This window comes from Pan troglodytes, chromosome 16 (assembly GCF_028858775.2).
Source record: "Pan troglodytes isolate AG18354 chromosome 16, NHGRI_mPanTro3-v2.0_pri, whole genome shotgun sequence".
Classification (NCBI taxonomy): domain Eukaryota; kingdom Metazoa; phylum Chordata; class Mammalia; order Primates; family Hominidae; genus Pan; species Pan troglodytes.
The window spans coordinates 79932156-79948625 of NC_072414.2; the positions used below are offsets into that span (position 1 = coordinate 79932156).

At 46.0% G+C, this 16470-nt stretch overlaps 1 protein-coding gene across 11 annotated transcripts in view; it reads right to left on the minus strand.

The window, feature by feature from the left end:
* NTRK3 (neurotrophic receptor tyrosine kinase 3) overlaps window positions 1–16470 on the minus strand; it is a 381275-nt gene that overhangs the window by 263145 nt on the left and 101660 nt on the right. For all 11 annotated transcript variants that reach the window (XM_016927081.4, XM_016927084.4, XM_063794023.1 and 8 more), the window contains exon 4: window positions 9297–9365. In XM_016927081.4, the coding sequence (XP_016782570.1) occupies window positions 9297–9365 (69 nt within the window). The remainder of the gene's footprint in view (window positions 1–9296; window positions 9366–16470) is intronic.

Genomic DNA, 16470 nt, shown 5'->3' on the forward strand with positions numbered 1-16470 from the left:
GCAACAGAGCGAGATTCCGTCTCAAAAATAAAAAATAAAGAAATCCACCTCACTTCATGCAACTGTCTAAGAGATCCTTTTAAAGAGATATCAGCGGCAGGGCGTGGTGGCTCACACCTGTAATCCCAGAACTTTGGGAGGCCGAGGTGGGAGGATCACAAGGTCAGGAGATCGAGACCATCCTGATTAACACTGTGAAACCCCATCTCTACTAAAAATACAAAAACAAAAAATTAGCCGGGCGTGGTGGTGGGCACCTGTAGTCCCAGCTACTCAGGAGGCTGAGGCGGGAGAATGGCGTGAACCCAGGAGGCACAGCTTGCAGTGAGCCGAGATTGCACCACTGCACTCCAGCCTGGGCGACAGAGCAAGACTCTGTCTCAAGAAAAAAAAAAAGAGAGAGAGAGATATCAGCTCGAGATGCTCCTCTTCTTAAAACCCTCCAATGGCCTTCCATCTCATTGAAAATCAAAGTCAAAGCCCTAAATAATCTGCACCATTCTCCATCATCTCTGACCTCATCTTCCCTCACTCCCTCCTCCTCTTCAGCCACACTGACCTTGGTGTCTGCAAGGTCACCTGTTGACTGGTTTGTTCCTACCCCAGGACCTTTGCACTTGCTGTTTCCACTGCCTGCCAAGCTCTTAACCAACATCTCTACAAGGCTGACTCTCTCAGTCTAACACTGCCCAGTCCCTTGCCATGCTATATTTGTCTTTCTAGAATTTATCACTACTGGCATCACTTTAAATATTTATTTTTAATTAGTTTGTTTATCTGTCTCCCTGAATAAAAATTAAACTCCATTGAGGTCAGCAACATTGCCTGTTTTGTTCATTCCCTAACCTAGAACTGAGCCTGGCATATAAATTCTTGTTAAAGGAAAGAGAGAAAAAGAGAGAACGAGACAGACTGACTCTCCCTGGGGGAGTAGGTGGTTATCTATTTCCAAGATATGCTCAAAGCCCATCCTTGGACCAGCTTTATTCTTTCATAAATTCAATAAATTCTTAATAAGCACCTGCTCCATAATTGGCCATGGGCTGAGTGCTGCTGACACAGAGATGAAGAAGACAGTCCCTGTCCTCCAGGAGCACTCAGCCTGGTGAAGAAGAATGTTTGATAGGGGAAGAGTCACCTTCAAGGACCTCCTTCTCTACTGATTTTCCTTATGACCTGAAGCAAGTCACCTCCCCTCTCAATGGGATTATTAAGGAGACAATGAACAGCATTAATCAATCCAAAACTCAGAGTAAAGGGCACCGGATAAATCTGAATGCCTGGATCATTAGAGGAAACATGATTCTCTTTCTGGACCATCAAGGAGATGAATCTGTTGGAAACCAGAGGGAGGGGCACTTGGCCACACCGCACTAAGACCTAGGATATTTCTGACAACTGGAAAACTCCAAAATAGTTAAGCATGCATCAAAATTAATCAGCTTTCAAGAAAACGTGAGGCCCCTGGGGAAAGGAATCAGTGCTTTCTAGTTACTAGGACACCGGAGGCAGAATGTGCAAATACCCCTATGTGGTAGCATCCTCTTAGCCTAGAAGTACTCTCTACACATGGTACTCTGTCAGAAAGGTGAAGGGAAAGGAACTAACCCCTACTGAGCATTTGCTTCCTACGACAACCCTGGGAGGTGGCCAGAACTGCAAGGAGGGAGGGGCCCTCTCTGATGTTTGGAGGGGTTAAGTCACATGTGCAAGGTCCTTTGGCTGGTGTGCAAGACAGCACGGTTTCAAACCTCAGTGTGCTGGACTTCAAAACTCATGCACTCTCCACCCCATCTGTCATGTGCAAGGCATTGCTGGGTGCATGAGAGAAGCAGAGAGGAGCAAGCTAGGAGCCCTGACTTCAGGAGCTCATGTAGGCAAAGACCATGTTGGGGTGGGAGGGGGGGAGCGTGGGGGGTGGGGGTAAGTAGAAGGAAGTAACAAAGGCAAAGGGAAGTTGTAGGTGAGGTGTGAAAACAGAAAAGAAAGGCTTAGCAGGACAGAAAATGTGTTAAAGAGTGCTGGGAAACAAAGCTGGAAGGGCGAGTGGAAGCCAGATAATAGAGGACTTTTACTGCCACATCAGGAAATTTGGAATTCATCCAGAAGGCAGGGAAAACCATTGAGGCCTCTAGAACTGTGGACAAAGAGGTCTGTAAAAAGAGAAATCCAACAATAGTGTACAGGATAAGCTGGAGAGGAGGAAAACTAGAGATTGAGAAGCTGGTTAAGATTGCTTATAAACACAGGGTCAACACGTACAGTTGTGTAGTTTGAGCATTTCTCAAAGTACTCAACCAAAGGGATAGACAGAGGATAAAATCCACTCTGTACACTCTTGGCCAGACCCAGCTGTAACCCTGGCACGCGGCTACATGCACCCAGATGGGGCATCTTTTCTAACTCACACATAGGCACCATATAGACTGGCAGGGTCCAGGTCAATTCTCAAACTTTTGGTTTCAGAACTCCATTCACTCTCAAACAAAATTACTGACGGCCTCAAAGAGCTGTTGCTTATGTGAGTCATATCTATTAGTATTTACCAATTAGAAATTAACACTGAGAAAGATGTAAAACTCCAGAATACATTAGCACAAACTCCATGCATCATCAGAGCAATGATGTTATCACGTCCTGTGGCCTCTGGAAAACCCCACGGTATGCTCATGAGAGGATGAGAGTGAAAAAGGCAAATAATGGCTCAGTGTTACTATGAAAACAGATTCTATTTCATTGTCTCCTGAAAAGGTCTTAGGGCCCCCCCAGGACACCCTGGACCACCACTTGAGAACTGCTGCCTAGTTAATATGGGCCTAGAGTGGAGTGGGAAAAACTGGAGAGAGGGAAGAGAAGATCCAGTTAGCATCACAAGGAAGGCAAAATGGTACGTGGTGCTTTGTAGGGGATAAAAGAAGAGGAAAAAGCAAAAGATGACCCCAAGATTTTAAGCTCCAAGAGACAGGAAATCAACAGCAGGGAGAACTGTCTTTGGTTGAAAACAGAAGAGAAAGAACCAGCAGAAAGGAAGAGAGGACACATTACGAATGAGGTTGGGATGGGGGTGAGGCTGGGGAGGGAGAGACTAAGGTCCTAGAAGGGGAAAGGGAAGGATCAAGTCAAGAAGCCTTGGAGGTGTTGCCTTGGGGTTATGTCAAGATGTCTGTGTAGCTGGACATGAGACAGAGAAAAGAGAAAAGGTAGACAGGAAAAAATGAGAGGAACATAATAGACATTATAGGATCATAATATTAGCATCACACTTGCCATAGTGCCAACACTAGACTAAATGCCTTCCACGCATTTCTTCACTTAACCCTCATGACAAGAAGAGCAGAAGGCCAGATGAGCTGCCCAGTGTATGCAGGAAAGATAGGCCAGATGAGGTGGAGCGGTGTGGGCTCACACTGCAGGGGCTGAAAGGAGAGGCCTGGCCACCCTGCTAGAATGACAAGGAGGGTCCAGATGCTTGAATATATGTGAACTCAACCAGGTCAGCCTGGTTTTTCCCAGCTGCTCACTTGACAAGATGCAGTCATTCATTATTAAGTAGGTGTAAAAATACAAATTATCCACCTGGGTGGAAAAGACTAGACAGGCGAGGGGCTTGGCTGCATTGCCGCAAGCCACACAGCACTTGATGCTGTGCTGCCTCCTGTCTGGTCCCTGCACTGCTGCACATCCCAGCATCTCATGGCCCCACAAAGGCAAACAGCATTAGAATGTCCTGAGGCTGGCCGGAGAATTAGGTGAGATGTTTGGGATGTGCCAAGGATGCTGCCAGGCAAAGGCTTTGTACAAATTTTCTGCTTCCTTCCATCCTTTCCCCCCAGGGTCCTGCTTATAGGACCTGATCCAGCAGCTGGGATGCACCTTGAAACCTGGTCCTTTGTTCCAACTGAGTTTATGGGAAACTGCAAAAGAACTGTGGGGTATTCCCCCCATCCTTCTGGACTTTCCTCCAAGAGAACAGGACACACACACAGCAGAAAACATTTTGAGTCTTAAAACAATGACACCCTAGACAGCCCACTGAGCAAATCCACAATCGTCTTTATATCTGGACAAGAGAGGATTCAAATGATGAGATGGGCAAGAAGCAAAGACCGGCACATCCTAAATCTAAATGATGCTGTCCATCCTGTGTCCCTCCTCCCATTGAACCAGATCTCAAGCAGGGGAACCTTTAGCCAGGACTTTGGGGGCAGTCCTGCGGAACCTAAAGCATGGCTTTCCATGCTTCATGAATAATGCAGGCAGTCCCATGAATAATACAGCAGCAGCTGCTGCAAGGCAAAGCTTACCAACACCCAGCCCTTGCCCCAAGATGGCCTGGGGCCTAATCGCAGGGCCCTGACGGCTCCCCACAGATTAACTCAGCCCCATCTGAGTTTGTAAGGACAGGCACTTTGCAGCACAGCCAAGGCCACCACTGGATATTTAGAAAACACTGATTCCCTCCGGTCATCACTCTAGTGGTTTTCTTCTTCCCTGCACAGCATCAACACTTCCAGTGACAGTCCTGGGGCCAGGCAGTGGAAAATGAGGAGGGGATCCAGATCAGCCAGGACAGCCCTGCTGTCACCCAGTAAAGGATCCCCAAAGGATGGAGCCATCAGCACAGGCCTCCTTGAGATAACAACAGTCAGATGGTAGGAAAAGCACACAAACCAAAGATCTGAGTTGGGACAGCTGTATCATTTCAAGTGAATACACTGGGTTTAGTTGAGTCCTCCCAAAAGATATAACCAAGTCCAACCCCTAGTATCTGTGAATGTGACCTAATTTGGAAATAGAGTCTTGGCAGATGTAATCAAGTTAAGGATCAAGGGATAAGATCACTCTCGATTTCAGGTGGGCCTTAAATCCAATGACTGGTACCCTTAAAAAAGAAATACTAGGCGCAGTGGCTCACGTCTGTAATCTCAACATTTTGGGGGGCCAAGGTGGGCAGATCACTTGAGGCCAGGAGTTCGAGACCAGCTTAGCTAGCATGGTGAAACCCCATCTCTACTAAAAATACAAAAAAAAAAAAATTAACTGGGCATGGTGGTGCTCGCCTGTAATTCCAGTTACTTGGGAGGCTGAGGCAGGAGAATCACTTGGACCTGGGAGGCGGAGGTTGCAGTGAGCCAAGATCATGCCTCTGCACTCTAGCCTGGGCTACAGAGTGAGACTGTCTCAAAAATATAAAATGAAATAGAAAAAGAAAGAAGATGGAGATTAAAGACAAAGAGACAGGGATGGCAGGCATGTGAGATGGAGTCAGAGGTTGAAGTGATGCTGCCACAAGCCAAGAAACACCAGGAGCCACCAGAAGCTGGAGGAGGCAAGGACGGGTTCTCCTGCAGAGCCTTTGAAGGGAGTGTGGCCCTGCCAACTCCCTTATTTCAAACTTCTGGCCTCCAGAATGGTGAAACAATAATGTTCTATTGTTTTAAGCCAGCAAGTGTGTGGTAATTTGTTAACGCAGCCTAGGAAATGAATACAGCTAATAACTTAACTCTCTAAGGTTCTCTTTTAACACCAGTAAAATGGAGATCATTGTGCTCGACCTTCCTTCTTCACAAATTTATTAGGAGGATTCATGATAATATACGTTAGCATGATTTGGGAACAAAAAGAAGCTATTAAGAGGCCAGAAATGATCACTATAGTAATACTATTAGTAACATTATTGTTTAGTGACGTCTCCAAGAACCGTAGAAAGTCATCACGGCCAAGACTGGGAAGAGAAATGCACCAGGACCAGCCCAAACCCATCCCCGCTACTGAGTTAATATTTTACCAAGCTGATTAAATCTTCAAATGATACTAGACGTAATTATCACTTTCCTTTAAAAGAAAATGAAATACTCCAATCTATTTTAATCATGTCTGCTCCATGCATGCAGGGTATTCAGAGAAGCCTGTTCAAGATACATTAAGGATCCTTAGGGCACTGCTGGAGTGTTTCTGTGCTGTAGGTCTACATCCTCTGAGACCTCTTCCCATTGCCTAAATTGTATCTTGAGATTCAGAATCTAAGCTTCTTTTCTTCCTACTTCATTCTTTATCTCTAAGACAATCTCTCTGATTCTTGCTCTGATTTTTGGACAGACAGCTCTCATCTTCTCCACAAGGAAAAAAAAAAATCATCTTGCCATAACGAGAAATTTCTGAGAGCACTGCACAATGCCACGTCAAATTTTTCCAACCTGTGCCATTGAAACTGTGCTGGTTACTCCAATGCAAGTCATGGAAGATGCGAAGATGCTTCAAATTCACTCAATAAGAGGTACGCCCCCCTGGACAGATGGGAAGCTGTGAGTCAGGGGCTTGGCCAAGACCATCCCCCTCATCCCACAAAAATAAATGAGAGAAAGTAGAGGAAGGGTCTTGGTGCACTGCAGGAACTCTGAGATGGTAACTTGTTTGTTTTTTTTCCTTTGATTCCACTCAAGGGACCCAACATCTTGAGAGGGGCTTCTGGAAGGAGAGGCCGAGCATGTAGGGTGTGTTGCTTGAGTCAGGTAAGAGAAACAGCATGGTCTTTGGAAACAGCAGATTGGGGTAGTGATAATATTAAAAATCATAACACTCATTCCCAGATATACCACTTACTAGCCATGTGATCTTGAACTAGCTGTTTAACTTAGCCGAGCCTCAAATCCCTCATTTGTAACACTGGTCATACTGCTACCTCCCTGTAGGATTGTTCCAAGGATAAGACAGAACCTCACACACATTAGATGCTCAAGATGTGCCTCTTCCTTCTCCTTCTGCCCTACTGGAAAAGTCGTGGACGCTCAGCCCTTCCATTCTTACAGCAAGGATCCTCTACTGGGCGAGGGGCTGGTTGGGGTACAGCAGAGGTCCTTAGTGACAGAAAGAAACATGCTAAGGAATTGCTGCACACCCTCTGCCCCTTCTGTCCCTGCAGAGGGTCACTTAAACCTCACACTTCTGGCCTGTGGCTTTCCTGGCTCCACAACACACTGAGCCCTTTCTCCTCCAGGGCCAAAATTCTTTCTTCCTGGAAATACACAACCCATCCCCACGCCCCAGCCCACAGGCTCCATCGAGCAGACCCTGGCAGTCTAGATGGCTCATGGCAGATGGCGCCATGTGGACTAATCAGGAAGTCAGACAGGAAAATACTACCCCCTCTTCCATTTGCCAGGAACTGGGATTGTTTGGATTTTAATCATAGCCACAGCTAAGAGCCAACACGCGGCCCCTCCAGCCAAAAGATGAATTTTCCTCTCCCAAGATTCAATTCTTCTTCAAAAAATAGACCCCTACCAGGGTGATTGCTCCTTAGAGGGGGGCTTCTTTATTCTCCAATATGATTTTTTTCTTAGTTAACAATATGACAGAAATAAAACACACCATGGACATGGTGGCACTCACACACTGACTCACACTGGAGGGAATGTCTTCATTCCTCCATAAGTCACATCTAACTCACTGGTGTATTGATCCCAGGCAAAGATGAATGCAGAATCCCATGATCCTCTGGGAGAAATCTGACATCTTCTTTAAATATATATCCACGGAACAACTGTTTCTAAAACTCCACGAAACAGGTCACCAGGGCAGCAGCACACCATTGATTTCACATCCAATAATTTTTTAGAAAGAGCACTGAACATTTTCTCAATAATTCAGCCAACAGCAGACCCCCTATGTCCCCTGGAGAGTTGCCATCCCTGGCCTCCTGAGATGAAGGGACTACGGGTTCCAGAATAATTACATGCAAGACACCCAAGAAAGAGATCCCCCAAGGCCCTCAGTCAGTTCTAGGGTAACTTAAGAAAGACCACAATCATGTGTTTTTTTTAAATTATGGTAGAATAGATCCTTGTGTTGGAAACAGACTGAAAACACTGGGAGATAGTTGAGCACAGTGGTCAAAGCTTTGGGTCCACACACTGCCACTATTCAGTGAGTGACCTTAAACAGGATACTTAACCTTGCTAAGCATCTCAGTGTCCTCCAAAGTGAAGTGATAGTAATAATTCCTACCTTAAGGAATTGCCATAAGGATTAAATTAAATTAAGTATACAACTTAATAGATTGCTTGGCACAATGCCTGGCACAGAGGAAGAACTCAGAAATCAGTGTTAGTAGTAAATCGTAGTAGTCATGTTAATTTATCTTTTCCACCTACAGTACACAAGGTCATCATGGGGTGATAGGCTATTGGGATGCTTGATGTAAAGCATCAAGAGCTGGGTCTGAAAAGGTAAGGTTTTGACGCATCCATGAAGTCAGGTCTTGCTAGGTGAAGGGAAAACAAGTTGAAAGGCCAACAGCATAGGCAGAGGTCCAAGGTCATTGCCTCTTGGTAAAGAGAGTAAAGCAATCAGCATTCAGTGAATTTGGATCTGCGTCACCAAGTAAGAGGGAACACATGAGCGGTGTCTCTGGAACCCTGACTCCCTAACTTGATCCATGCCTCAATTCCTTTTCAATTTATTCCTTGATTTATACCCTCAACATAATATGATGTCCTTCATGCACAGAGATGACCCCGATGAATCACTCATCAACATGAGTTATTTTTTCCAGCAGTGGTCACGAATGTTCACTCATTTGGCCTTCGTTTGTTTGTGCAGAATGGCTGGCTGGGATAGGGGTGCCCTGATCAGCCTTGGACCACAGCAAAGCTAAGCAGTCCACATGCAGATTGAAAAAATATATGGCCTCCCCAAACCCCTTGACATGCCAGTACTCAAGTCAAATAAGCTGAAGAAGATTATGAGTGGTGAAAAGACATGTAACTTGAAGTCAGAAGGTGTGGGTTCAAGTCCCAGCTTGGCTAGGCCCTAGAAATGTGGTCTTAGTTGAGTCTCATGTGTCTTTCTAAGGCTCAGAATCCTCACCCATAAAATGCAGAGAATAATAATATCTACCTCTTATGACTCTTATGATGATAAATCTAAAGTTATATAAATGAAAGCATGCCTAATAGTCTATAAAGTTATATATTATGAATGTTATTTATTGTAAATCCTTTATTATAAGTATTTATACTATTATAACTAATTATCTACAGATCACAAAACTAAGTCATAATAAAAGAAGAGACTCCTGTCTTCTGAAATAGATTGTGCCCAGAAAGAGCATCAGAAGTCAAGCAACAGGGTTAATTGCTCTCACTGAACATGGTACACTCTGTGTCAACCAACCCAAGTAGGCTCTTCAAGTAGATGTATGCTCAGCCTTCAGGTAGTTCCATTGCTTGACACTCCTCCCCATCCACCCATTACCAGCACTTCAGTACCTGGACAGTCTTCAAAACCAAACTTACAATTCCCGAAGACTCAGCGTCTGGAAAAGCTGCCACGAGAGTGTGGTGAGCCGGTTACTTGACAGGTTTCTGCAAGATTGACAAATAAAGGGAAATTTTAAAACAAGTCTGGCACAAATAATGCTCTAGGTAGTAAGCTTAATCATTTCACTGGAGCCTGGCTTTGTTTTCCTTCTTCTTCTTCTTCATGCTGTTAGGCTAGCGATACATCTGCTAATAGTTGAGGGCATAGATCAGGTTTGGATAGGCTTTTGAGGCCTTTTAAAGGGCAAGATTTTACAAATCAAAGAAACCATGAAATTCTCATGGTCATTCTTCCATATCCCCTCCCCACAATAAAAGTTTACAGAGCCTTTATGAAGCCATCCTTCTCTAAGAGGACAGGGAGTTCTCAGAGTAGATAAGCCCACTAGCATTCTTAACACGCACACAGGTCAAAAAACTCTGCAGGTCACCTACAATTCCTTTTAGCCAGTGTCTCTCCCGGCAAACATGCCCACCAATGATCAAGACATCAGCCTTTTGTTCACACGTCTGTTCTCCTCCTAATGGCTATTTAATTGTTCTCATTAGGATGTACAGGGGAAAGGAGCAGCCATTAGTCTTCTGGATAAAAGAAGAAACACACCCACGGTTATTACTTTGCCAGGCTCAACAAACAACTTTTGATGTGATAACAGCCCTTAAAGGCAGCAGTTAGACACTGCTAGAATTGAAGTGGCATCCCAGGAACAATGTACTCATCTACTGATGGGAACAAATGACAGTGCTGATTCCATTTAGGTAAATATCTATCCACACAAACACGATGTGTGTATACTTGTGTCTATTAAACATGTAGGTACTAAAGGCAAACACAGACTCTTGTTTATACACACACATATGCTTACACACGCACCTATATTTGGATGACTTCTACAACAAATATTTATTGAGGCTACACTGAGGAATGAGGGGGTTGACCATTGAGGGGGAAGGGAAATTCCCTCTGGAATCTTATATTCAAGTTACAGATGAATAAGCAGAAGGAAGAGTATCAACACCGTGATGTAAGTAACTGATACAGGAGTGCGGAGGGCTCAGAGAGAGGTGCCTTCTGAGAAGGTAGCATCAGGCCTGAGCCAAGAAGAAGAAAGAGCTGAGTACCAAGGGAGGAGTGTTTCAGGCAGTGAAAGTAGCAAGTGTCAAGGCCTGAGAGATCCAGAGGACCAGGAAGGAAGCCAGTCAGGAAGTAGTGAGGAGTGCTTTGGGATAAGGGGGAGAGGGATTCACGCCACACTTGCTGGCCATGGGGAGGAGTTTGGATTTGATATTAAAGAGTGGTGGGAAGGCACTGGATGGTTCTCAGCAGAGAAGTGACCTAGTCTAATTACCATTTTAAAAAATAGAAGACCAAGACTGGAAGTTGGCAGGCCAGCTAGGAGGCTGCTACAGTCTTCCAACCAAGAGAAGGGAGTGGAGATAATCAAGTGGATGGATTCAGGATAGGTGTTAGAGGTAGAGCTGCCAGGATTTCTATTGGATTGGATTTTGGAGAGGAGAGAAAGAGAAGTGAGTGGCCAGGTAAATGGTGACATCATTGAGTAGAACGAGAAAGCCTGCCAAAGGATCACATGGAGGCGATGGAATAGAGACCTTCCCCTTGCAAATATGAAGTTTGACACACTGTTAGCTATCCAAAGAGATAAGTCAAATTGCCTGCTGGATTCCTGGGTCTAGAGCTCATGGGAGAGGTTGAGGCTGGGTAAGATCACATAGGGAGGGAGTCTACCCAGTTCATAACAGTACCAGACACTAAAATACGAGAACAACCAAAGGGACATGGCTTCCCCTTCTCATTGGACACAGCCCTCTTTGGTGCGGTGGCTTGGTTCCACCCCAGCCTGAACTGGCTAAGTCCCTGAGATGGCCCATGACTGTGCAGAGGAGGCAGCCTCATGCTGGGGGTGCAGGGTACTGGAGAAGAAGGGAAAGAAACATAAGTAGATGTCTCCCAAGTTTACTGTTCTGCTGTCTTCCCTGTACCCAGTACCCTCTCTGTTCAGAGTTTTTAAGCCTCTAGGATAGTCCCCATGGCCCTACACTGTCACCAACCTCCTCTATGCAAGGCTGAGACCTCTGGTATGACAGCACATGCTCACTGAAAGCCTATACACCTAAGCCATCCATCATGCTCAGCTCCACAAAACCCCTAATGACTATACATCTTATTCCTACAAACTTCCACTGTTCCCCCACCGATCAGAAAGGTGTGATAAAAGAAGAACTGCAGTGATGACCACCTGAGGACACCACCTGGGGCAAAGCCCCATGCAGCAGCCCAGCTCCTGCTCAGAAGGGTGGAGCTGGAGACCAGACACACACTCCCACTGAGTCATTAACCATACCCTATTAGACCAGGAGTTCGAACTTGGGGTTCAGGACAACAGGATTTGGTACTGCTCTGAGTCTCCATTGCCATTGGCCTTTATGAGGTTTTATTAAATCTAAGTGTTTGATTCATCTAGGTAGAAATCTTCTGTTTTGCTCTATTTTGCCTGGTTTACTCTATGCACAACAGCATCACGGCAGCAAAAGCTGGACAAGCCCCCAGCTTCCAAATCCACGAGGTAATCCCTGCGGCACTTTGGGAAGATGTCTGTCCCCTGCCTTTAGCTCCCTACCCTTCTCCAGTGCCTCCCTGAACAAAACCCATGGTTCTGAAGCTGAGCAGCTGCATCCAATGGGCAGTTGGTAGCCAGAAAGCTCAGACTTATTGAGCCCTGAAGAACATACCCCTGGTAAGGTACAAAAGCAACTGGTGGGAACTAGCAGGCCAGGAGACAGGAGCAGTCCAGGTGAAATGGGCAGCCCTGCCCATCTCAGAGGGAGGAGCAGGCAGGGAGCCTGCCAGGAGTCCTGGGGAACCCGAGGCAGAGAGCAGGCTGCCAGCAATGTCCTCTCACAAAGGTCATGCTTTGCTACATTAGGCAGAAATGTCAAAAGAAAATTGGATTCTGAAAGAAAGAAAATAACAGACATTCTGGGCAAATAAAGAATAAGAAATAGCATTATTGCCTTATTACAAGTTAGAGGAAGGAGGGGTCCTGGGACACCTGTTAAGGGGGAAGTGGGCTCCTGCTCTCCCAGGGCTGTCTTGGCTTCATCTCCCCCTTGCCCCTCCCCCACCCATCAAGCCCCACCTGGATTCCTCCCGCTCTTTGGGTGGATGGAATGGCTGAAGCACTCATGTGCTCTGCCCACAGACACAGACAACCCAGTGCCTGTTTGCAGAGACTGGAAACTGTATTGCACAAGTTCAGGGAGGGTTGCAGTGTGCACAACCCTTGCAACTGTACACAATTCCCTGCCAGACACACAGTAGAAGCACCAAGCCCCAGAAAAAAACTTATACAAAAAAGACAAGAGATAAGGCAAACATATACACACCACAAAACAAGCAGAGCATGCCTCTGGCCACCCTGCCCTCACCGGCATTGATAAATTCTCATGGCGCAGGGTAAATAAACAAGCTTCTATATGAGTTGCCACCCACTCGGAACTCATTGCCCCTGATTTTTTCTTCTAGCTGGGGCCGCACCTATATGCACCTGTCATCAATTATTGATGAGCTGGTTACCCTGCTCATCAGACAAGAGTTTAATTAAGAACACCCTGCCTCTGAGCCCCGCGGCAGCCTTTTCTGTGGGCCTCCTCCCTAATAGATCCATTATCACCCGCCTCTGACTTTTGCTTGGGTCAATGGCCAGTTTCCAAGCCACCTGACCATTGAATTAATTTGGTGAGCAAGATTTTACGAGATGATGCATCAAACTCTTCCGCAAAATCAAGTTCCGTGACACTGCCCCTTCTATCTCTTGCCTGAGACTACCAAAGAAAGCCATTAATTTTGTGCTGCACAACTGGCCCTCTCACAGACCAGACTCTGGGGTCCAGAGGTAATAAACGATGATGATGTGGCTACTGGGTGCTCCAGGAACAAGGAGCCAGACACACAGATGGCTGAACCCTGGGCCCTGAGGAACGACAGAGCTGAGATGTCACCTCTGGCATTAACCCCATAATGAACAGGGGTCCTCCCAGGCAACCTCTCCTCTGACCAGTAGAAACCTCAGCACAGTAAGCAGTCCTATGACCTTCCTAATGGTGGCACCCAAGTATGGCAGGAATAGAGCCCACAAATGGGGAGGATTTCATCTTCTACCCTGGGAAACCTACTGTTACAAAAGGGTCAATAAGACGGACCCTGTTGCCAAGAGAAACCAACCAGATGAGTCCCTCTGTTGCCCCTTTGGGGGTTGAGAGTTGAGGAGACATTAAGCCCCATCCAAAAAGTGGTCCTGAAGATGGAAGGATTTGTGGATTTCCTGGAGTAAGAGTGGGGCTGACATTTGGAAGCACCTCCTCTTCTACTGGTAGAGGCAGGCTAATGGGCAGGTATGTCTTAAGATTTGCATGTGTAAGGGATTGCTGGTGGCAGGTCCTCTGCGTCTCTGAGCTATTAAACCAGACTGCCTCACCTGTGTACTCCCACTCCAGCTCCTGGATGCTCACTCCACCTCCACACCTCCTTGGTCCCTCTCACTTGAGTGTTTTCTGTTGTACTGAATTTCATTCCCTCAAAATTCGTTTTTAAAATCCTTACCCAGCCGGGCGCCGTGGCTCACACCTGTAATCCCAGCACTTTGGGAGGCTGAGGCAGGTGGATCACCTGATGTCAGCAGTTTGAGACCAGCCTGGCCAACATGGTGAAACCTCATCTCTACTAAAAATCCAAAAATTAGCTGGGTGTGGTGGTGGGCAACTGTAATCCCAGCTACTTTGAGACAGGAGAATCGCTTGAACCCAGGAGGTGGAAGTTGCAGTGAGCTGAGATTGCGCCATTGCACTCCAGCCTGGGCAACAAGAGTGAAACTCCATCTCAAAACAAAACAAAACAAACAAACAAAATCCTAACCCCCATTGTGTCTGTATTTGGAGATGGGATTTTTAAAGACCTAATTAAAGTTAAGTAAGGACATATGGGTGGTCCTTAATCCAATATGACTAGTGTCCTTATAAGAAGAGAATTAGGACACAGACATAAAGAAAAGATGTAAAGTCACAGGGAGGAGAAAATGGCCATCTGCAAGTCAAGGAGAGAAGCCTCAGAAGAAATGAGCCCTGCCAATGACACCTTGATCTTAGGCTTCTAGCCTCCAGAACTGTGAGGAAATAAATTGATGTTGTTTAACCCACCCAGACTGTGGCATTGAGTTCTAGCAGCAATTGCAAATTAATACACCTGTTCTCGGCCCCTCATTTGCCCTGAGGCCTTAACGGCCAAGTTGGCTGCCTCACTGTGATCCCTGAAAGCCTCCAAGTCATGGTTTTCTGTCACCCCCTTGCTCTGTCTATGCTTGGTGGCTCCAGGGAACCAGCCTCTCAATCAGGTTCCAGCCACTAAGATCTAATCTGGTATCTGGCCCACTTGCCCACCCCCTGGGTGTACTCCAGCCTCCTCCTGCAAAAAGATTATTAAAAGAGATAACAGAGAACCAGGGGCATACTCAGTTTGCATCCCAGACATAAATGCCACCGTCACTGACTCTTCCTGGAGGATTCATTCTGCTGCTTGCAGAAAGGCACTCTTTTGAGCACCGTTTGGTCTTGGTGCATCCAGCACAGCTAACCAGAAAACAATGAATGTCCAACCCCTCACAATCCTGCAAGCTCCCAGGGTCTGTGACTTGCTGGCTGCAATCATTATGGTGCAAATCTTATTTCTTTCATCCACAAAGACAGCATTTTGAAAGGTGCAATTCCTTCTTTCTTAAGATCTAACATCATCAAGTATCTATCCCTTTTCTTCTTTATTTTTTATTTTTTATTTTTTTTGAGATGGAGTTTCACTCTTGTTGCCCAGGCTGGAGTGCAATGGCATGATCTCGACTCACTGCAACCTCTGCCTCCCGGGTTGAAGCGATTCTTCTGCCTACGCCTCCCGAGTAGCTGGGATTAAAGGCATGTGCCACCACTCCCAGCTAATTTTTTGTATTTTTAGTAGACACTAAAAATACATGAGGTTTCTCCATGTTGGTCAGGCTGGTCTCAAACTCCTGACCTCAGGTGATCCACCTGCCTCGGCCTCCCAAAGTGCTGGGATTACAGGCGTAAGCCACTGTGCCCAGCCTCTTTTTTTTCACCATGAAAGAGATATCTCCTTGGTTTTTGCTGTAATCCATTCATGGTGCTATAACAAAATACCATATACTGGGTGGCTTATAAACAATAGGAATTTATTTCTTAGTTCTAGAGGTTAAGAGGTCCAAGATCAATGGGGCAGCAGATTCAAGGATCCACCTCCTCAGAGACAGATGTCTTCTCATTTAAATCTCACATGGTAGAAGGGGCTAGCTAGCTCTCGGGGGCCTCTTTTATAGAGCACTAATCTCATTCATGAGGGCTCTGCCCCCATGATCTAATCACCTCCCAAAGGCCCTGCCTCCTAATACCATCATCTGGAAGGGGAGGACTTCGATATATGAATTTTGGAGGCACATAAATATTCAGATCATAGCAATCATCTTGGAGACCATCAGCCCCTTCTCATGACACACCATACCAGGATTCTTTTGATTTTGCTGAAGAATCTGCAAGAAAAGAGTGCTGTTCTAGACCAGAACTAATTAAGAATCTGCAAGAAAAGAGAATTCCCTGATGCAGCACCAAGCCCACATAGACTTTGCTAAAAAAAAAAAAAAAAAAGAACAAACCACAGAAGGATGAAACTAGCAGCCTACTGACCACTTCTCCAAGAGCCAGGGAACCTACACCTCCTCAGTCTTGACCCTGTGACTACTTCTGTGCACCATCAGCTCCACACCAGAGGTATCTGCAGCCCACCACCAAAGGAGCTGTTAGGGGGCTGCCGCCAGCCTCCATGGGTTGAAGCAGTAGGAAGGAAGGAGGCACCATATAATCTTGTCACCAAGGCCTGCTGCCAGCACCAAGGAGGGCCCATGAGCCAACCCCTTAAAATCTAATGCCTATGACAAGGAAGCAACTGCTGCCGCCCAACATTCTTCTTGAAGGCCAAGAAATATTTTCCTACATCATTGATATATTTGCTTTTCCCTCAATTAAATTGCTGTAAAATGGGGTGGGGTTTAAAGCCATCTGAGCCATTTTTATT